This window comes from Corvus cornix, chromosome 15 (assembly GCF_000738735.6).
Source record: "Corvus cornix cornix isolate S_Up_H32 chromosome 15, ASM73873v5, whole genome shotgun sequence".
In the NCBI taxonomy this organism is placed as follows: Eukaryota; Metazoa; Chordata; class Aves; order Passeriformes; family Corvidae; genus Corvus; species Corvus cornix.
Window position 1 is genome coordinate 9,074,013 of NC_046345.1, and position 21,057 is coordinate 9,095,069.

Sequence of the window (21,057 nt, forward strand, 5' to 3'; positions counted from 1 at the left end):
GTTGTTTTATAGCAATGAAGCAGTGTCTGTTTTCCTACTGTGACTGCTTGCTCTTCATTTGTTTTTCTATAGCACGGGTGTCTGGGCTGGTACTGGAGTCACAGGAATGGGAAGTCCTCTTGTGCAAGAGCTGTAAGCTCCCAGAGGCAAAACCAGGATCTGCCTCTTAAGCACCCACGCCCTCTCAGCCGGGCTGTTGTTTCTTTATCATTAAGGGATTAAGGGCAGTTACTGGGACAAGCCAGAGATCAGATGTAAGGTGGCAGAGCCTAGTTGATACTTCACCCTGAAAGTGCCACCCCCATGTCCTATGAGTTAGGCACCGCCCTGATGAAGTTGCAGAGGGCAGGGCGCTGTCGCCCCGCCCCGGCCAGGGCGGGAGCAAGGTTGGCGGGACGGGCCGGGACAAGACCAGGCGCCGGCAGCCACAGCAGCAGCAGCAGCGACAGGATGGGGCTGGAGCTGTACCTGGACCTGCTCTCGCAGCCCTGCCGGGCGCTCTACATCTTCGCCCGGAGCAACAACATCCCCTTCGAGTTCAAGCGGGTGCAGCTGGCTAAGGGTAAGCGGGGCCAGGGGGCGGCGGGGGGGCCCCTGTGCCCCAGGCGGTCCCAGCCCCTCGGTTAGCGGGTGCCCCGCTGCTCCCCGCGCCGGCACCCGGGTCCCTTGGCCACTCCCGGGGGAGATGCTTGATGCCAGCCCGCGGGTGGAAGCAAGTGGGTTACTCGCCATCCCCATCAGTGCGAGATGCTGAGAGAGGGTGGGGTGGCCCTCCTGCTGCAGAGGGTTTCTGGTGCCTACACAGAAACAATACCTAATTCTTCAGTGCAACCCTGTTTTTAAATACTGATTACAGTGCCTGTGCTCCTCCGCAGCAAACAGGACACTGCAAAGGCGTGTGATTATCTTTGAAATCGGCCCCACCCCAGCAGAAAATGTGTCTCTGAAAAAAGAGATGCTTTTCTAAGAAGTGCTCAGTATGTCCCAGGTCTGAGGCATTCCCGATTTAGATGGGAAACAAAAAGCTGCAGAGATGGGACGTTCACATATGGGCGAGGACAGCTTAGATGTGTGGTTCTTGTTCATTACTTCAACTTAGAAAAAATTTTTGTTCTGGTAAGCAGCAGCAGTTGCTGTAGAGCAACTCTTCTCTTGGCAGGGGTTAACACCCCCTTGGGAGGCTCCTCCTGCACCAGCTTGCTGAGCTGTCCCCATGTGTAGGTAGGGCAGGGCAGGGGTAAGGCTGCCCCTCTGGGGGCTCCATTGGCTCAAGCAGTTTGTGGTCAGGTTATTTTGAGAGGGTTGAGGACCAGCTTGTGAAGGCTGTGGAGCGAGACAATGCAGCTGCCAGTAATCTGAACACTGAGAAATGAAGAAGGGAGGTGGTTTAGTTGGGTTAAAACCAACCGATAACTGGTAGGAGCCTGTCCAAAGGGTATCGTGTGTTTTCACCAAAGGAGGCCCAAAGATCTGTATCTTCTTTCTTTGTAATTGAAGCTGGCAAAAGCTATCCTTCAACCTTTCCAGAAATCTGCTGGATTTGAAATTAATGTATGGGGCATAAAAAGGCCTCAGTAAGTAATGCTTAAAAACAATGAAAGATGAGAAGGCTCCTGGGGCTGGAATTGTTAAAGGAACGAAAAAGGCTCCAACTTGAGACAAACCTCAGACATGCTGTGGTTGAGTTTTTGGGTGTTCCCCTGCACACCTTAGCTGTGCGCTGGTTGTACCTTACTGTGGCTTTCCTCCCACTTGTCTCATAGCAAAAATTTTTGCAATTGTTTGTAGCTGGGGGCTGGCTCATCTTGTGTCCTTCCCCTTCTTTCCCAATAAATTAACTGTTGTGGTGAGACACTGGAGCAAAAGAGAGGAGACTGGCAGGCAAGGAATGAGAGCACCAAAGAGAATGGAACAACTGAAGTGTAGGTATAGGGGAAGTGAGAGAAAGGAAAGTGAATTAAATCACAGATTCCAATGCTCTGTGCCCCTTGGCAACAGTGCCTGCTTTTGGCCTGTGAATTTAGGATGGGTGATTTGGGTGCATCTCATCCCATTCCTGCAGAGCACGTACCTCCCATGCCATGGGGAAGCTCTCCAAGTACCTGCACTGGTACCACAGTGCAGGAGGCCTCACTGCACTGGTACCCATCACTGCACAGTTTATAAGGACAAGGTGACAGAACTGATACTCAGAATTGAGGTGGTGGGTTAAATGTGATGCCCCAGAAAAGCTCTTGGGCCCCCAGTAGGGCAGGGGTCAATGAAAGGGGTAGAAAGAGTGAGAATGGATAGGAATCACATGACATTCAAAGGACACCTGAAGACCTGGAATCTGCACACTTCATCTTTTAGAAAGGGGTAGGGGAGATGGGCTGCAAGCCAAGTGACAGGGGAATAGTCACAAATCAGGTTTGCCAGGTACTAGAAAAGCTAAGTTTGCTTCCAGAGCATCTCTGGCACACAGATTCTCAGATGGCTCACATAGCAGGGCATGGCACAAGGTTAGTTACACATTAGAGAGGCTTGAATACCCAGGCAGCCACATGTGACTGAAGCGAGTGGCTGGAACAGGCTGTCACTAACAAGTCACATAAAACAAGGCTGCTGGGACTGGTTTCAGACATAAAGGAGTACACTGAGACCTCAGATGAACAAAGCACCTTCTCCTGTCAGATTCACTCTGTGTGCTTTTCAGGGAGGACCTACAAGGTAGCTTAAAAGCAACCTCAAATCCATATTTGCTCTGACAAAAGATACACAAAATGCACAGGAGCTAATTGAAAGATCTGTAATGAAGTACCCATGACTATATATGGAATCACAGGAATTTATTTTCATCTGTGGATTTTAAAAAGCAACTTGAATATAAATTACATTATCTTCCAGAAAAAAAAAATTACCTGCTTTCTCACTGTCCTTGTTGTTCGTATTTCTGATAGTGAGATCCTTTTCCTCCAAGGTGCTTGCTGCTCCCTCTGGGTTTGTACAGGACAGGTACCTCCAGGCACAAACTTGGAGTGGATAGAGCCCCAAGCTGTGAAATGCTGTTGGTATGAAAGGACTCCTAACCATCCTGCCCTTGGTGAAGAGGTGGGTCTGGTATGCAGGCAATAAGCAAGTAAGCTGATACCGTAGGACTATCCCCCTACTCGCCCTGCAGCACTTATTCATTGGTTGTAAACTTGATACAAAACTCTATTTGTACAATCAAAACCAACTTGAAGCTAGATGGCCCCCACAAACTGCTGAGGTGTTTACAAACAGGTCCTGAGTATCCCTGCCAAGTAAAACTTCTCATTTCCCTCCTCAGGGCAGCACAAGACAGAGGAGTTCCAGAAGGTGAATGTCCTGATGAAGGTGCCTGCACTAAGGGATGGTTCTTTCACCTTAGCAGAGAGGTGAGGTTCAAATAAACTCAATCCCCTACTGCAGTATTGTTTATCCCAATGCTTGGATTGCCAGTGTACTGCTGGGACTCCAGTCCAGGCAGTTTTTTGTCTCATTCCTATCCTATGTTCCACTTGTACAAACCTGTGTTTCAAGAAAAGCTATCACATGTAAGCAGCTTGAACAGCATTAATAGTAGAAAAAGCTGCTGCTTGGAGCTCCTCTGCTACTTTGTAAGCAGTGTTTCTGAGCTTAAATACCTGTCCACGTGTCCTCCTGCTCTCTGCCTGCAGCTGGAGGCTGTAGGTCAGTGCAGGACATCTGACATAAAGCACCTTCTCCTGGATGGCCAGGCAACGTGAAGCTCAGATTTGGTATAAACTCATTCTGCAGCTTCTATTTGCTCAAAAATGTTGATGGGATAACTGTGCCAGCAGACCACACCTGTCTCACTGGGCAATTATCTCATATCAGGTAATTGCTGTCCACAAGCAGCTGGTTAAGCCAGCACAAACTCTCTCCTGTGCTGTGCCCCGCTGAACTTCTGCCTGACTCCAATCAGGTTTGTGTGTCTGCTTGTCCAGCAGTGCAAAATTGGGGGGGGAAGAAAAGATGAGGTCCTTTAATCGCAGATGATCAGCTTACCAGTCTGTCTTGCTCTCTGGGCAGCATTGCAATCCTCCTGTATCTCGTCCAGAAATTCAAGACTCCTGATCACTGGTACCCATCTGACCTGCAAAAAAGGGCTAGGGTTGATGAATACCTGTCCTGGCAGCATGCCAACATCCGTGCGAAGGGAAGCAAGTTGTTCTTAACCAAGGTAAAACCACGACATGTCAAAACTTACGAGCTAAGAACTGTAAGTTAAATGGCCTGCCTGCCTGTGTGCAGGGCCTCTCTAAGCAAATGTACAAGCCAGATGACAGATAGGAACAAAACTGACTTGGCTGCTGAAGGGAGCCTAACTGAAGTGCCCTGGATCCTTCATGCTGCAGCCAAAGGTCCAGAGCAAACACATCCTGGGTGAGCAGCTCCCACCAGACACAGCTCAGTGTTGGCTGCTCGGCTTCATGGAAAATACCAACCTCCCTCTGGAAAACAAAACACAGTTGCTGGCAGATGATACAGTCTTCCCTTGAGAGGAGACTCTTGTGGTTGAATTTTCAGATTTCTAGGCAGCAGACAAGGAGAGGCAGGAAGTAATGACTGACATTTAATGTTAACCTGGCAAGGCTGATGAGCAGTTCTGGTTGTTCTAGTGCATGGCTGGTGAGGGATCCTCAGAAGGTGGCAGTGAGAGTGTGATGACTAGATTTGGAAGGAAACACATACACAGCTTGTTTCTTCTCCCTGCCAGGTGCTGTTGCCTCTCCTCACAGGCCAGCCACTTCCTCCAGAGAAACTGGAGTTTGCTACTGAGGAGCTGAACGTTGCCCTGAAGCAGTTTGAGGAAAAGTTCTTGCAAGACAAGCTCTTCATCGCAGGCAGCGAGATCTCCCTGGCAGACCTTGTAGCACTGGTGGAGCTCATGCAGGTGAGCATCAACCCCAGCACTGCTGGATATGTGAGTCAGGCTGTGGGCAGGCCAGGCCAAGGAGTGGCTGCTGCACCCCCACCGCTGTAATGGCAGATCTTCCGTGGGGTTAAGTCTTGTTCCTTTGTGACTTTGACCACAATTAAGTTTGCCAGGGAAGAACACCTACTTTGATGAAACAGTTCTTTCTATAGAAATATGGACCGAATTCATCAAGAAAGAAAGGTAAATTACAAACTAGGCAGGAAAGTACAGATCTTTGGAAGAGCTGTGTTGGTGTGCATGGACTTCCGTGTTCTGTGTTAGACCGTTCTTGGGTTAGCCATGGCAGAGCTCTTTGCTGCACGTCCCAAGGGACAGCAGCTGCTGAGGATGTCACCACTTACCTCCTATGACCTAAGAGCCAGAGATGAGCTCCACCTAACCTCATGACTGTCTGCTGCCTTGAGCCAGAAGCATATCCATCTTTCATTTGGTCCCATCCGTGGTAAATGCCATGTTTGCCTCACTCCTGGGTGCTGTGTCTGTCTCTGCAGCCTGTGTGTGCTGGTTACGACCTGTTTGAGGAGAGGCCAAAGTTAATGGAGTGGCGCAAGCGGGTGGAAGAAGCTGTGGGGAAGCAGCTTTTCCAGGAAGCCCACAAAGAGATCATGAACATTAAGAACATGACTGCTGATCAGTTTGCACCTGAGATGATGGAGAATTTCAAGCAGCAGCTCCTAAAGCAGGTCAGCCAGAATTAGAGGGTAATGCTCTAATAAAATGGATTATTTTCTGAAGGCTTTATTGTCGTCTTTCAGCATTTCTTCTAAAAATCATACAGAAACACCATTCCACAAAGTGCACTTCTCTTCATTCACAGCCTTTCTGCAACTTAGAAGGGAAGAAAAATACATCTTAGACTGCCATGAGCTGCTTTTCCCTCTTGTCCACTGCAGCATGGGAACTGTAGCCCTGTAGGCTTTTTTTTCATGCTCCAGCACCACTGGATCTGTTTCAGGGCTGAGGTGATTCAGTCTGTGTGGAAACAGGGGCAGCAGAGCTGCTCTCCCATCTCTGTTCTGAGTTTTCCAGGCCAGACCAAAGGTTTCCTGAGGGTATGGCAGAACTGGTGTGTCTGAAACAAGGAAAAATCATTATAGTAGACGGTTTTCCCTTTGCAAAGTGAAAACAGTCTGCTGGAAGATTTTTGCTCTTTCGGACAGAGACAAGCCAGGACGCAGCCCCCGGTGGGAACCCTGCCAGGGCTCTGGAAACACCTGGCCACTAGATGCTGCTGCGTCACCTGGGAGAGCAAAGGGACACAGTGCCCAGATGCAGGGAGCTGTGCTAGTACCCAAGGAATGCCTCCAGCTTTTGGGAAGGACAGAATCAATAAAGCTCACCCAGAGACTCATGCTACACTCTACAAAGGACATCCTGCACAGTGGAAAAAAACCTGCTTTTCTTGGTCAAGCTGCTGCCAACCACACAGTCCCCTCTCCAAACTACATCAGTGCTCTGTCCCTTTCCCAGAGGGGTTTGTCAGCTCAACAGAAACCATTCTGACTGGGCTGTCAGACTGAGCGGTGTGGTGGCTGGGCTAGCACAGGTAGCAGAGAGCTCGGTACATGAGCTGAGTAATGTCCCAAACATAGTTAATGCTCCACTGCTCTTCAGTCTCATCAGATCCTCCATAAAGCCAGTGGCTGTATTTGCCAGGTGTTGTAGCTCTGTTTGGATTTGGAAGCAAGTGGACATCGAGTCATCCTCCACACCTGTGCAGCACCCTTCATAACCTCTTGCCTGTGTCCCTTTGTGCCCCTCCTGCTTTTCTGTTCTCCTGTCCCTGTGACCTCCCATTTCCAAGTACAGGCCTCCATGAGGAGGGTTCCAGTGTGCAGAATTGTTTTTCTCCCCTCCTTGTTAAGCTGTGGTTGTATCTGGAAGTCTGTCTCTGCTGCTGGTTGCACCATCCACGACGAAAGCTGTGCAGTATGCTGGGTGTAAGATGTCAGTCATCTGAATGCAAGTCAAGTTATTACAGTCCTCAGAAATGGTGAATGTAGCTGCTCAAAGTCTCACACATTCTTTCAGTTGGATCTACTGTTTTTGGGGAATGAGCCAGCTGGCTTTTCTGTTTGTTTCCTGAGTAAACCTGCCCTTTAGTTCAAAAGGCCACATGAACCACGGTTTGCAATGCACATGCCTGCAGGCTGGTCTCTTTACTTTCCATCCTTCCAACCTACAAGAAATCCTCAATGTCAGTGGTGAAAAGGAACATTTGCCCTCAAACTGTCGCTTTCAGTGCTGACGCATACAAAGATATTTGTCTTTTTACCTGATTTTTTATTGGTAAATTTGTTGGAAGGGCCTGTTGCATGCCAGTGAGTAAAGTCAATGACAGCAGCTCTCTTCTGGCCCTAAGAGTGCTTGCATGACTGGTGCCTGAGCAGCAATCCCTGACAACGCCATCCTGCTTCTGTTGCCAGCAGTGCTGAGCCTCAAGAGCTGTTTACATTGTACCACCAACCACTTCCTTCCCTCTAACTGCAGCTTTACCACAGTTACCAGCTGGGCTGCTCTACACACCTGCAATTAAAGAGGTACCTTCGCTGCCTCACTACGGCTGTCCAGCCTTGCTGCGCTCTGCTGTTGGCACCTTTGTACTTTCCCTGACTTTCAACTTTCCCTTTCTTGTAGAGAGCAAACTTCTACCAGAATCATAAATATTTCCCACCCCTTCTGTTCAAGTATAAGCAGAGCAGAGGAATAATCAAAACCAAGAGTCTATTTTGCAGGGTGCTAATCTTGACAGATCTCAAAATGGACTTAGGAGCAAAGCCTTTTGTGATACACATTTCCCAGCAGAATCTCCAGATAGGGCTGTTCTGCATGCAAACCATTGCACAAGCCGAGGCAAATAAAGTGTCCTTTTAAAACTTTTTTATTTATGATACTTGTAGCACAAGAGCTCTGCATAAGAGTCTTGAGCCAATTTTCTGCTTGTTGGAATGAGGCACAAGTTCCTTAAATGTCACCCATTGTGCACTCCTGCAAGGACAGCTGCCTTCAAAACCAAGCTGCAACTATGTTCAGAGCTGGCTTTTTCGTGCTCCTCCACTGCTGTTTCACAAAGCATAAATACACTTGCCTCACTCCAGCCTGGTCATGGTGGCAAGAAGAGATTTTAAATTGTTTTTCCCATAGTTTCTGCCTGGCGTGTATGCAGTGACCCAGTGGCATTTTGGGCCCTTCTATTCCCACCGGACAAAGCACCTCCCTAGAGTAACTCCTTGGATGGCCACAGAGTTATAAAACAGATAAATCTGCCTTGTTTTTTGCTCTGAATTGTGGAGATAAGGCTGCTCATCCTTGTACTTTGCCTTTTTCTGTCCCTCCAGCTCTGCATTTTGCTCCTTTGTGTCACTGGATCTTGTCTGGTTCCAGTTCCCAAATTGAAAGCCCTAGGAGCTGCCTACCAAAACCCAACAGATTGTGCAAGAGTTTTGCTTGCTTTGGTACAAGGTCTGTTGACTGTCCACTCCCCTTTCACCCTGAAAATGGAGAGGGGTTACACCTGCACTGTCAGCTTAACCAAACATGTTCAATTCAATTTCCTCAATTCTTGCCAGGGCTATTTGGAAATAAGTGAGAACCTGTGATTTCTGGAATAAAATGAAGCTGTAACAAACAAAATAGAAGGAATGTTTAAAAAACCAGAAAAACATCCTGAGACTTTCTCTAAATGATTAAGAAATAAACTACAAAACTTAATGCATTTTTTCTGTCTTGTTCCTGTTTCCAAAATGCTGACAGAGGATATAAAGGCAGGAAAAATAGTCTTTGAGGTGATGGAGTCAAATGAAAATACAGTGCTAGAAACACTAGCCTGGAGCCAGGAATAATCAATCAAATGGCCTATAATACAACCAGATAAAAATACCTCTTTGGTTATGTGGGCTGTGCAGTGCAGTCAGCACATTGGAGAAAAACTTAAGGAAGGAACATTTCCAGGAGGCACATGAAAATATCTTTGAAGTTCAGATAGGACTAATGGATCAACTGAACCATGAATAAAGGAGCAAAGTGAACCCACACTGCTAACATTGCTGCACACTGCTGAGATCAACACTCTTCTCGATATATCAGAGTAGGGACACGGAAGCACTTTGAAGCACAAAGACTTCTCAGACTATTACCTGTGCAGAGCCACTTTCATGCTCCTCTTCCCCACTCCCTTAACATTTAAGATTCCTTTGCACTGAAGGAGTTTGAACTCAAGCACCTGCCACAATACTCTATGAGCTGTGATCTCCAGCATATTGGTGCTGGATGCAGGTGCTCTAGAGGGTGAACTGTGCTGCAGGGGAAGTAAAGGGTGTGCACAGCCTCTCTTCCTGTTCTGGCTGAGAAACTGAAAAATTCTTACAGTGCTCTTCTAAATCTGAAAGTTCTAAACCCCTGGAAGTGTTCCAGTTTGTAATTTATCTAGTCCACAAGCTCCCAGCTCAGTACCCAAGCCTTTTCACAACCCTTTGCACAAGAAAAAGAGCAACTGATCCTCCAGTTTCCTCTCCCTGAGATTCCCACGGGTCTTTCCAAAGATTTCTGTGTGACATACAAGCTCTCTGGCACAACACTGATAGCAAGGTGTCAGCGCAGCTGAGGTGGGTTTGATTGGGGGTGACTTTGCCCTGAGTGGTTCAGCTGCTCTGTCTCCCAGAGTCCCAGAAGTCCCTGTACTCAGCCAGCACATCACCTTCCTGAATCACACAGCTGTGAAAGACTGTGGGCTCAGTGCAAGGGCTTGAATTGAGTCTAAACTTCTTTAGTTCTCCTCCACTTGCATGAAAATCTGAAGTGACAAATACCAGGGAGAGAGGAAAGTCACTTCGAGTGAGTATGCAGACGTAATGCCCACACAGAAGTCCTCCGCACTTCACTGCCATTTAGATGTCACCTTGCAGCACTTGGCAGAGATTATGTGACCAAAGAATTATGTTCTGGACTGAAAACCATACTGAGGTCTGGCGGTGCATAAACACTGGCTTAGAGGACATTGTGCAAAGGCTCAGTCTGCAGCGTAGCACAACCCTGCAGAACTGTGTTACAAAACTCAGCATTTACCTTGTGAGAGTCATAGTGGGATGCTGTGGGTGAGAGTGGCTCCCGAGTCCCTGCGGTTCCAGCCAAGGCTCTGGAGGGGAGTGACAGCCTCCTCTCCCTTACTGCTTCGTTCCAGCCTCTCTTTTGAGGCCGGTCATTGACTGTTACTCGCAGTTTGTCACTACTCACATGTTACCTTCCCTTCCTGAAGGAAAATGAATAGACACGATGGCAGCCAGAGCGGGCCAGAGCCGCCTGACGCCGTGGGAAGGGGAACTCTGTAACCCCTGTCCCAACTCCGGCCGCGCCTCCCCGCCTCTGCCTCGGCCGACGGGGGCTCTCCTGGGGTCCTCCGGCACTCTGCAGTCCGCGCCCCGCAGGAGAGTGGCGTTCCGCGGTTTCCCTACGACGCAGACCCCGCTCCCTCCGGCCCCCGCCCCGCAAGGCCGCCGCTGCCGCCCCCGCCCGGCGCGGCCCGGGGGAGGGAGGGGAGGAGGGAGGGACGGAGGGCGCTCCCGCCCGGCGCGGCTCGGCCCCCGCCCGGCCCATGCAGGGCGGCTCCGGGCGCTCGGCGGCAGAGCCGCGGGAGCTCCTCGCAGGGCAGGCCGGGTCGGGATGGGGTTGGAGCTGTACCTGGACCTGCTCTCGCAGCCCTGCCGCTCCATCTACATCTTCGCCCGGAGCAACAACATTCCCTTCGAGTTTAAGCACGTGGAGCTGTTCAAAGGTGGGACGGGGCGCGGCCGCCGCCGCGCTGCCCTGAGGCGGCGGGGCCGGGGCGGGCGCAGCCCGGCGGGGGCGCGGGCTCAGCCCCTCTCTTGGCTCTTGGCAGACTCGGTGCTGGGGAAGAAGCCGGCGGCGGGGAGCGGCGCGGAGCAGCCCCGCGCAGGTGAGGGCAGAGCAGGGGACGGGAGGGTCCCCGCGCCGGGCACCGGCCCTGCTCGGCCGAGCCTGTCCGCGGGAGGTGGCCCCGCGGCCGGGGAGGGACCGGACGGGCCCTCCGAGCGCTCGGCGCTGTAACGCGATCCCCGGGCGGGGGCCGGCTGAGCCCGCCGCTGCGGCCCTGGACCTGGCGGGGGTCTGCTCTCACGGCCCCCGGGGGAACCCCTTCGCCTCCCGGCACAGGAGCAGCACCGCGTCCTTCAGTCCGGTGGGAGGGAAGGACGAGCTCTCAGGGTCACCCGACTGATGCTGAATCCCTGCGCTGCCGAGGGGCATTGAACGCCGTGGTTTGACCGTGCGGCTCCCGTTCCCGGAGCAGTCCCGTAGCTCTGTTGCATCTATTTTTGAGGTTCTCCAAGGAATGTTCCTCTAGCCATTTCAAGCAAATTAGTCACAGTGACAGCCGAGGAGTGCTCTGGGAATGCTGTACGTTGCAGAAACACTCAGCTGTTCAGGCTCGTCCAACTGTATGACTATTGCCCAGTTAAATGTTGCATTTTCCTAGTAAATTGTTACTTTTGTGCCTAAGGCGAAGCATATTACTTGGAAACCCTTGGCTGGGGAGATGATTAGGCAGGTACATGATTGGCAAATAGAGTGGGATTTTTCCCCTTCTATTTGCATAAAATCTTTTCCACTGCTCTTTTCACCCACCAATAAACCTCCTTCCCTGCACTATGACTTACGCTTAAGATTTCCTCATGTGTGCAGCCTGCCCTGCCTTTTGACTGTGTATACTCTGCTTGTTAAAGTTACACCTCAAAGCCTAGCAATACACACTGTGTGTGTATATAGCTATATATCTCCATCCATCCTTGGGGGGTCATCAAGAACTAATTACCCCAGATACAACTGATGTTAAACAGAACCATAACTCAAGCCAGCATCACAGGAATGATAAAGATGGGTCGCCTAATACCACTAAACAAAAAGGCTGGCTCTGCTGGCTGGAAGAGAGGCACAAGCTTAAACTCTGCTAAACTGCAAATACAAATGTTAGTCTCTATTTTCATACAATAAACAGTGGATCCTAATGAAGCAGCCTGGAGTTAGTGTTCACACCAAGGCATTTACCAGTTCACAGCTCAGTCACAGAGTCTCAGCACAGGTCTTTTGTGTCTATGTGCAAAGACCCTGTACAAACCAAAGTAAATGATGCCATCCCCGGGCTGTGGTGCACGCTGTCTAACTGACACTGACCTACTGTCCAACCTGCTATAATGACATGTTTGCCTCATCAGGGAACAAATATGCTCAGTATTCCTGCTAGGATTTCTGTATGATGAAAGCTGTCTGAAATCTGATTCAGGCTGCCCTCACCCACTGCTTGCTTCTCATATCCTTTTTTCTTAGTTTCCTGCTGTCCTGGATAATAAACACAGACAGCAGGACAACCAAATAGCTGGGTCTGACAAGGGACTGCTTGTTAGCTGTAAGCATTACTGACTGGCAACTTTCTACTGCATTTTTCCAAAGACCAACTGAACACTACAGATCTCACCAGAGCTGGGTGTGTGATGACCACTGGCCTTTGGAGACCTTCTAAAAGCATAAAACAAAGCACCTTCCCTGAGCAACTCCTTGCATGACAGTAGATTTACAAATATTTGCCTTGCTGTTTCTGTGATACAATTCATGGGGGTGAGGCATACAGTACTTTGCCCACTGGCTTGATTTTTGGACATTTTTATTTTTAGACTCAATTTTCTCAATTATTACGCTTAACTTGCGCTTTTTGTCAGGCTATTATTTTTAAGAAGCCCTACCTAGGGCTTCCTGCCTCTCTTGACAGTGTTGCCTGGTTCTGCTGTGCAGATGGAACCTCTTACCCAGCTAAGGTGGAAGCCATCATCACAGCAGGTAGCCAGAGACTTTTCCTAATGAAATGGAAGATGTGGGTTTGAATCCCTTCAAATAGCAGATAAATGTAAACCCTAGTCTCTGATGAAGCTACTTACACTGGAATTTTTAGAAAACCCACTTCTCAAAGAAGAAATAAGGTAGAGGCTAGTCAGCTAGAAAGGAGAACAAGTGGTAATGTATGCTCTGCTTGAATTAACTCATTATATGAAATCGATATAACGGAAAGCAGTCTGTAATTGTAATGCAGCAACCTGCCTTCTCTGACCCCGTCTCAAACCAGCTGCAAATAAACTTTTTTGTCCAGAGACTGGTTTTATTTCCTGGAGACTATTTCCTACTGCACATTTGTCCAGTAATGTAGACACTGCTGCTGCTTCCTCAATGGGTAAAAATAGTTCTTAGAGATGGAGATCACTGTAAGTTAATGATCTTTTTTCTTGTCTTTTTTTGAACAAAGTGATCTTTGTACAAGACCTCCTGCTGGTCATGCTGATTTGATCAGGATTTGCACCTTTTTTGTCATGTCTCCTTCTCAGTAGCACTTAAAACAAGCAAAGCAAACAAATTCCTCACAGCTTTTCTTACTCAGGTGTTCCTGGGCTGTTGTGCAATTCCCTGGCATTTAACTGCTGAGTGGCATGTCCTGTGCCAGCAGTGGGAAACTGAAAGCCTGAAAGCCTGATTAGATAGTCAGCTGCTAATTCCTCCAAGGGACTGTGGAGTTTAAATTCTTACAGAATGGTGTCTTCCTCCTGTGTTTTCCTGTTAGAAGTAGGTTGACATGCAGAGCCAGGAATAACACAGAGTCAGGAGTAGTGCAGTGTCTGAGCTTCCCTGTCCCTAGCCAATGTCCTCTCTGTCAGTAAGTTTTGCAAGTATCCTGGTACCTGAGCCAGCAAGAGAACTCCTGTATAGAAATATAAACTGCTCCATGCCATGTGCCCAGCCTGAGCTGACTGCCCTCTGCCATTTCATTACCTTTCGATTGTGAGCTATGACCATATTGGGAAAACCTCACACAGTTCACTGATCATCCAGTTGGCTGCAGGTATTTCATTTATCAGGCACTGGCAGATACACTTCTAACCTCAGACTTGTCTGTTCGTGTTCTTAGGGCCATCAAATAGTGAAGGTGCTGGCAAAGTGAGCCTCTTGAAGAAAGTACCAGCACTGAAGGACGGAGACTTCACCCTTGCAGAATGGTAAGAACTCAGTCCTTAGACTTCCTTGTGTAACATCAATCTGTGCTGCATTCAGAAGATGTCATTCCTGTGGAATATTTAAGGATCACAGAATATATGAACATGCTGGTTATTTTTAATAGTATAACCTCATTTGATCTCTTTCCACTTTCTGTTTGAATTATCTTTCAGAATGTAAACAACTCAACTGACTTAGCTGCTTCATCTCATCCTGAATGCACTTACCTCAAAATGGGATTATAAACATTTCTGGGAGATGTTGAAAGCTTATAAAAATCCTTTCAACCCTAGGAAAGGAAATCCCTTTTACTCTAGGAAAGAATTCTGTTTATCTGAATTAGTGTCTTGGGGTGACTGTACAATTAGTCATAAAGGCTGAGTGAACATCTACACAGATAAAATTTAGGCTTTACATTAAAAGATTAATATGGAGACTGGTTAATGATGTCATAATACTGAAACAATTGAACTATAGTAGTATCAGGTAAGGGTATCTGCATTTTCTTCCATTTTGTCAGCACATTTTCTGTGGCATCTTTTTTTTGTAGTAATAGCCTAAGTATTGTTGCAGATGACTAAGATATTTTTCCCTCTGACTTCTGCCAGTTAGTGAAAGTATAAATATCTGGACAAACACAAAAAAGATTCTGTCGGGTTTCCTTGCTGAGATTTCCACTGACTTCAGTGGAAGCTGCATGGTGGAGACAGACCTGATGAAAAGGCAGCATAACCTATCAGAGAGTTTCATTTAGTACACAAGCACGGAAACAGCACAGGTCTCAGAGAGATGGGTCAGAACAGTCAAGGAGCAAGTGGAGTTACCATCACTGATAGATGATCATGGAGGTTTATTGTTTGTTTACCCCAGTACTGTCCAGCAGCATGATGGTGGATGGGAACAGTGCTGTGATTTTCCAGCAGATTACAGTTTTCATGGAAGCTAAGGTGACTAAGGGCCACTGATATCAACATGAATTAGATGCCTTTATAAGAGATGCCTCCACTGGAAATCCTGATCTGAATGCTTTTTAGTGGCAGCAGCAAGCTGAGAAGAGGCAGGAAAGGGAGCTTAGGCAAAAGTATTCTGCATCATAATTGCCTGCCCCCTTTCTTGTCTCCTGTTGATGCATGAGCAGCACTGCCATTCTGCTGTATCTGAGTCGAAAGTACAACACTCCCGACCACTGGTACCCCTCAGACATACAAAAACGGGCCCGGGTAGATGAGTACCTCTCCTGGCACCATGCTAACATCCGGGCTAATGCTCCTAAGACCATGTGGATCAAGGTAAGGAGACAATGTAAAAATGTGAGTAAAGTAATGTTTTCCTGTGAGAATACTGAGCATTTTAAAAGCCCCAATTCAGAGACCGTTTGTCATGCTGAAACAACAAACGTGGGCCATTCCTAGCTGAAAGGAGCTGTGGGCGAGGGAGCTGTTCCAAACTGATCAACGTCAGGATTTGGCAAAAGCAGCATTGGCCATTTCAGTTTTTTCCCTTAGAGAAGGTCTGGTACAGAAGATCTCAAACCCAACAGACTTCCACTGCCTGGATTTGTGAGCCAATATGTAACAGTATTGCTTCCAAGGGCCTCTCCTCCACTGCACAGCTGTTCAGAGTGTGCACATAGGCAAAGTCTGGCTTTGGTGATCATGTGTTTTATTGCTGGAAGCAGAAAGACTTGCATTCTTCATACAAGTCCCTGCAGCCACATTAGTGTGGAAATCCAGAAGGAGCCTTCTGATTCCAGCACACTTATGTGCTTCTCTGAAATAGGCTCAGGGACAGAGAGGAGAGACACTGAGAGGCAGATTTTCTTTACTCAGTGTAGTCAGGTCAATTAACATTTAGGCAAAATTAACTGATTAACCCTGAGCCAGAAAATCATTTAGTGTTAGATGATATTTTGCTGGACACCTATTTCCAGCCAACTCACCAGACAGTTAATGCAACTATCCTTAGAGAGACCTAGGTGCAAATATAGTCCTGCAAGGACAACTGTGGTATGGAATTTCAGATGAAATCAGGGTTGCTAGTAAACAGGTAAGAACTTCATTCCTTCATTGTAAAATTTGCCCTTCTTTGTGCCTAACAAAGCGTATCAGGACTCATTCATCTTCTTGAATTTATTGGTATTTGATTTTTTGGCTATAGAGTGCAGAGAAGCAATTCAAATATGAGTCAGATTCATACAAGAAGCAGGTTCTTCCAGCCTCTGCAGGCTGTCACTGCAGTGCTCCAAGGGAAGGAAATCCAGATAATTGCTGCTGATGATGATTAGATAACCCAGATGCAGAAAAGGTCCTCAGAATAACTGTAAATATGGAAACATATAAAGCCACCACGTAAGAGAAGCATACTAGCTAGAAATGGGAAAAGACAGACTGCCCTGAGATAAGGAAAAGGAAGAAGATGCTGTTTCAAGTGATTTTACCCAAAAATCCCATCATGCATAATTGGAATCACTTAGGAATACAACTGGCCATGAATTTTCTGATGAAATAGATTCCACATGTGTTTGGCCAAAATCCTGGCTTGGATTAAGCAATCCCAACTTGAATTGTTGAATATACTAGCAGTAAGTAGAAATTCAGTCCACTTGCACTGACTGAAATTTGTATCTTTAATTCTGATTTTCTAAATAAACTATACTTCTTTAGCTGTGGAAGGTGAAGGCAGCATGGCTGTGAAACACTGCAGGCTCCAGTGGTGCATACACCTCTGTCACTGGTGAAAAATGTTGTGGAAAGGCAACTACCCCCAGTGCCAGCAAGTTTGTGTAGACACAAGGACTGCAGTTATGTGATTGCTCTGGAAAAATTTCTAGTGGTTTAAAGAATGATGCCTGGCAGGCCACAGAAAGGGTCATGTAAAAATGGTGTTGGCCACTGCCAGCCTTGCTGGCTGCTGTCACACAGAGGAAGCCATTTCTGTCTCTCCAGCCAGTGTTGATGCGTTCTAGTCCTTCCGATGCTCCTGCCACAGCCACCACCATTCCTTCCTCTCCATCACTCTGTGGGACAGGCAGCTGCCTTCAGCATGCAGTTCCACAGCAGGGTGGCTGGCAGGGGTGGCTGGTGGGCAGCTGCTGGTGAAACAGAGGATGTAGCAGGGGTGACTGTGGCAGAGATTTGTCTTCCCTGGAGCTGTTGCCCATTTTTCTTTTGTATCCCAACAGGGTGGAGTGGGAGGGCACAGCTGCCAGGCACAAAATAAGATGAGGATCCTTGATTTTGTTCCACATATTGCTGCTGATTAGCTGGAGGCCACTACCGTGGCAGGTCAGCTGCTTAGGACTGCTTGTGTGCTCTCTGTCCAGGAGCTCCTTGGAGCTGCTGCAGTCCATGAAGCTGTGCCATCCCCTTGTGCAGCTTTATTGCAGGTCACTGACAATCATGGGGTATAACTTAAGTTACGACTACCAGAGAAGATGGTCATCTGTTCTGTTATGTCCCTTCTCTCCTCAGGTGTTGATTCCCCTCTTCACAGGGCAGCCACTGCCTTCTGAGAAGCTCCAGGAGGTTATGGAGGGGCTGTCCACTTCCCTGAAGCAATTTGAGGAGAGGTTTCTGCAGGACAAAGCTTTTATCATTGGGAATGAGATCTCCCTGGCAGATCTTGTGGCCATTGTGGAACTGATGCAAGTGAGTGCTGGAGCATGCTAAGGAATGTCAGCACAAGGGAAAACAGATGCTGCTGGGCAGGGAGGGTGCAGCATGTGGTAACACTTCACTAGAAGGAGAAGTGAGAGCATATCTCAGCAGAACTGGCCTAAGACAATGGGGAGAGTGGGAGTGGGTTCAGAACAGCAGTGAAAATCAAAAAAAAAGCTAGCTGCAACAGATCTCTTTTGTTTCTCATCTCTAGCAATACCTCTTCTTCATTTTTTATAATGACTTATTTTTAACCTCCAGAGAAGGAGGTAGTATATGTAAGTGAGAAGCAATAGCAGACAGGTCTGATGAAATGAGAAAACCGTATAGGAATATTTCTATCATTCAAGAATATGGTACTTGCCCATGCCGTGTCTGGAAGATGAAAGAATTTATCTCAGACACAGGTAATCAAATTAAGTCTGTGACAAACTGATTGTTCTCTGCCAGCCCACCAGGGCCTGGATCCTGCAGCCCAGCAGTGATTTCTTTCTCCCGGTTCAGTGTCCAAGGGACTGAAAAACAGCAGTTCTGCTTCTCTACATTGTGTTCCAGAGAGTGGCACAGGCAGAAAGTAGAAGGGGGTAGATTATGTCAGTTAGGACACTGGTTCAGTTAAACACTTAACATTTTGTGCTGGGTGTTGCTGTGTAATGCAGCACTCTGTACTGCACACTGGGCAGTGGTCCCTGGAACTGCCAGCCCACCACATCTTCAGTGTTGTGGCTGAAAATCACTCACTGAACGTGGTCATCTATGCTGCACTTCATAGCTATTCCAGGAATTGACTTGTAAATGCTCTTTAAAATACAGGTTAGCTTTTGTGTCCCCCAGATAGGTACACCCGACCAGAGGAGATTTCCCTCCTTCCTACTGCTCCTGTATGAGCGCTTCCTCTTTACCTGTACCTGCAAGTACACTTTTAGTGCCTGTTGTCTCAGTTAAGAAGTGACTGCCCCAAGCCTCACTGTTGCTCTCTTCCCTTTCTGCAGCCTGTTGGAGTTGGTTGTGACATCTTTGAAGACAGACCCAGGCTGAGGGAGTGGCGCAGGCGGGTGGAGGATGCGGTGGGGAAAGAGCTTTTTTTCCAAGCCCATGAGATGATCCTCAATATCAAAGAACTGAGCAATATTCAAATCGATCCACAGCTGAAAGAGCAACTGGCACCTGTGTTGATGAAGATGTTGAAATGAATTAACCTATTTTAGCATTTTTCCTGCCTTTTTTTTCCTTTTTAACTTCTCTGACATCCATTTCTACATGTAACTGGAAAGAGCACTGTAATTCTAACACAGAAATTGCAGAATGTTTCCCCCCTGGCCAGGTCTTTCTTGTATCCTTGGGGGTGGAAGCTGGGGAAAGTTTAAGACCTAAAACATTAAATTTATACAGAAGGCTGAGGCCCTACAGGTCACTTAACATGCATCTGGATTTTATTTCAGTGTCAGTCTTCTCAGAGATGGTAGAGACAAGAACAGTATTGCCTGACAGAATTCAAGCCAGCCTATAAACTGGGAACATTAAAGAACTGAATAGGATGAGGGTCATAGTTTTCATGAGATTTTAACATTTGTACTGCAAAGTGTGTCTGATTCTCATCTTCCCAGCATGTGTCTGCACAGATGAGCACAAAACTACTTCACAAAAGTGAAAAAAAGAAATTTTAAAAGTTTCTTATTGTTGAGACATCCTGCTTGGCTGTCCATGTACATTCCACACTTCCATTTGCCTTGAAGTTCCTTTGAGAAATTTCTTTGTATTCATCTACAACTGTGAATCTTTATAATTCTTCAGTTTAACCACTGCTTTTGATTTCTGAAACCCTGGGTTCTGTTGGTGCTCTGACTACCAGTACATGTGTGGCAGCAGCTGTTCTTGGAGATTTGTGCTGCTGGTGGCCACAGCCTTGGAATAATTGCCTACCTAAATACTGTGCTGATATTATATAGGAAGTACCCTGAAAGAATACATTCACAGTGTTTTCTTGAAAGAGAATATAACAGCACACAAATTGGGTTTTTTTCTATGGTAATACTGTAATAGCAATCCACATTTCTCCTAGAAAATGCAGGGAGGGAATAAATGCAGATATACTCTTCTGAGACTGTTTTGGATGGAAGTTCACCAAGTAAGTCACCCTGCACAGCTGAAGTAATAGGAGAGATTTTGTGGCATTGAGCAACACATGCATCACAATAAAAGGGCAAAGAGTTGTTTTGGAGCTTTTGGGCTCTTCTCTTGGCTGTTTGTTTCTGCACAGTTATAGCTCAAATAGAAAATCCTTTTGTATTGCAGCACAATTTATGAGGTAAAACTGAGCAAATCCAACCATTTCCAGTTTTTTCAGTTGAAAATAACAAATTGTACAAGATGCAGAAACTGGCAGAATATATCTGTATATTTCCATTCATGAGTAGTTGTTGCCCTTACCCTAAAATCCTTGCCAAAAAACTCTTCATGTAAAGACTAAAACAAAATGAGTAATGGAATTCAGGAATTGCTTCTCTCACTAATCAAATAACTGCCTTCCCCCCCCGTTACTACCAGGTCTTGGGTAGTGACAATTTTTGCTGGCAAGTTCTAAAAAAACCTGTTGTTTTCTTACGGTGTTTTTCACCAAGGTTTCAGTTCTAGATACTACTCTATCCTAGAAATCTTTCCCCAGCCTTATTCCTGGCTGGTTTTTGCACATGGCTCTTTGTGCCACTATTGTCTTCGTTAGCAGCAGTGAAGGCCAAGCAATTCCCTAAGCAAAGAAATGAGCAATTTCATCAGTTTTCATTAGCATTGTCTAAACTGTAGAAAACCAAGGTGTCACATTACACAAGGCAAATTTTCCTAACAGTTTTGTGGCTTAAATGATGACCTTTTAATCTAGCTGGTTCATAACCCTTTGCTGTAAATGAGATCGTGGAACCTCACTAGACAGTAACTCAGCTTCTGAGAAGCCTCTGATCTCTGGTTTAGACACCTCTGATCTGTAGATTACACCTTCCCTATGAGCCAGCCTGCCAGGATCACTTTCATCAACTTGGGAGCTCAAAGTCCTGATTGCTCAAAGTCCTTGTAATTAATACACATTGGATAAAGCGGTAAACCTCTCTGGTTGCTTTTTAATACCTTGTAGTGTTGGTTGTTCTGAGAAAGTACTGCACTTCCATTCTCAACCCTCCCTGCACAGAGGTGTCTATTGTAGTGACCTGGAATGTTTTTCCATTGGCCCTAAGGGCCATCACAAAACTCATTTCACCCATCCGTTAGTGAAAGAGTTTTGGTCTCACAGCCTCTAATGCATATCCCAGCAATGCCCATGGTGAATCCCAAAGACCCGGCAGCCAGCTGGTGCAGCTGTGGCGAAGCAGAGTAAGCCGCGACCCGCGCCTGGGC

At 47.1% G+C, this 21,057-nt stretch overlaps 2 protein-coding genes across 2 annotated transcripts; both read left to right on the forward strand.

The window, feature by feature from the left end:
* Window positions 1-371: 371 nt before the first annotated feature.
* LOC104688586 (glutathione S-transferase theta-1) lies at window positions 372-5,703 on the forward strand. Its single transcript, XM_010398144.4, has 5 exons — window positions 372-562; window positions 3,311-3,398; window positions 4,057-4,207; window positions 4,745-4,921; window positions 5,458-5,703. The coding sequence occupies exons 1-5, from the start codon at window positions 451-453 to the stop codon at window positions 5,662-5,664; spliced, it is 735 nt and encodes a 244-aa protein (XP_010396446.1). The 5' UTR covers window positions 372-450; the 3' UTR covers window positions 5,665-5,703.
* A 4,849-nt stretch (window positions 5,704-10,552) lies between these two features.
* Window positions 10,553-19,891, forward strand: LOC104688765 (glutathione S-transferase theta-1). The gene is made up of 6 exons (XM_039561378.1): window positions 10,553-10,736; window positions 10,842-10,898; window positions 13,929-14,016; window positions 15,153-15,303; window positions 17,485-17,661; window positions 18,663-19,891. Exons 1-6 carry the CDS (start codon window positions 10,625-10,627, stop codon window positions 18,861-18,863), a joined length of 786 nt encoding a protein of 261 aa, XP_039417312.1. The 5' UTR covers window positions 10,553-10,624; the 3' UTR covers window positions 18,864-19,891.
* The last annotated feature ends 1,166 nt before the right edge of the window (window positions 19,892-21,057 follow it).

Excerpts from the sequence above, each read along its gene's own strand:
- LOC104688586 (XM_010398144.4), top strand. The coding sequence starts at position 451 with ATGGGGCTGGAGCTGTACCTGGACCTGCTCTCGCAGCCCTGCCGGGCG. Across the intron at positions 3,399-4,056 it reads TCTTTCACCTTAGCAGAGAG|CATTGCAATCCTCCTGTATC; the intron begins GTGAGGTTCAAA and ends CTCTCTGGGCAG. Across the intron at positions 4,922-5,457 it reads CACTGGTGGAGCTCATGCAG|CCTGTGTGTGCTGGTTACGA; the intron begins GTGAGCATCAAC and ends CTGTCTCTGCAG.
- LOC104688765 (XM_039561378.1), top strand. The coding sequence starts at position 10,625 with ATGGGGTTGGAGCTGTACCTGGACCTGCTCTCGCAGCCCTGCCGCTCC. Across the intron at positions 14,017-15,152 it reads GACTTCACCCTTGCAGAATG|CACTGCCATTCTGCTGTATC; the intron begins GTAAGAACTCAG and ends ATGCATGAGCAG. Across the intron at positions 15,304-17,484 it reads CTAAGACCATGTGGATCAAG|GTGTTGATTCCCCTCTTCAC; the intron begins GTAAGGAGACAA and ends TTCTCTCCTCAG.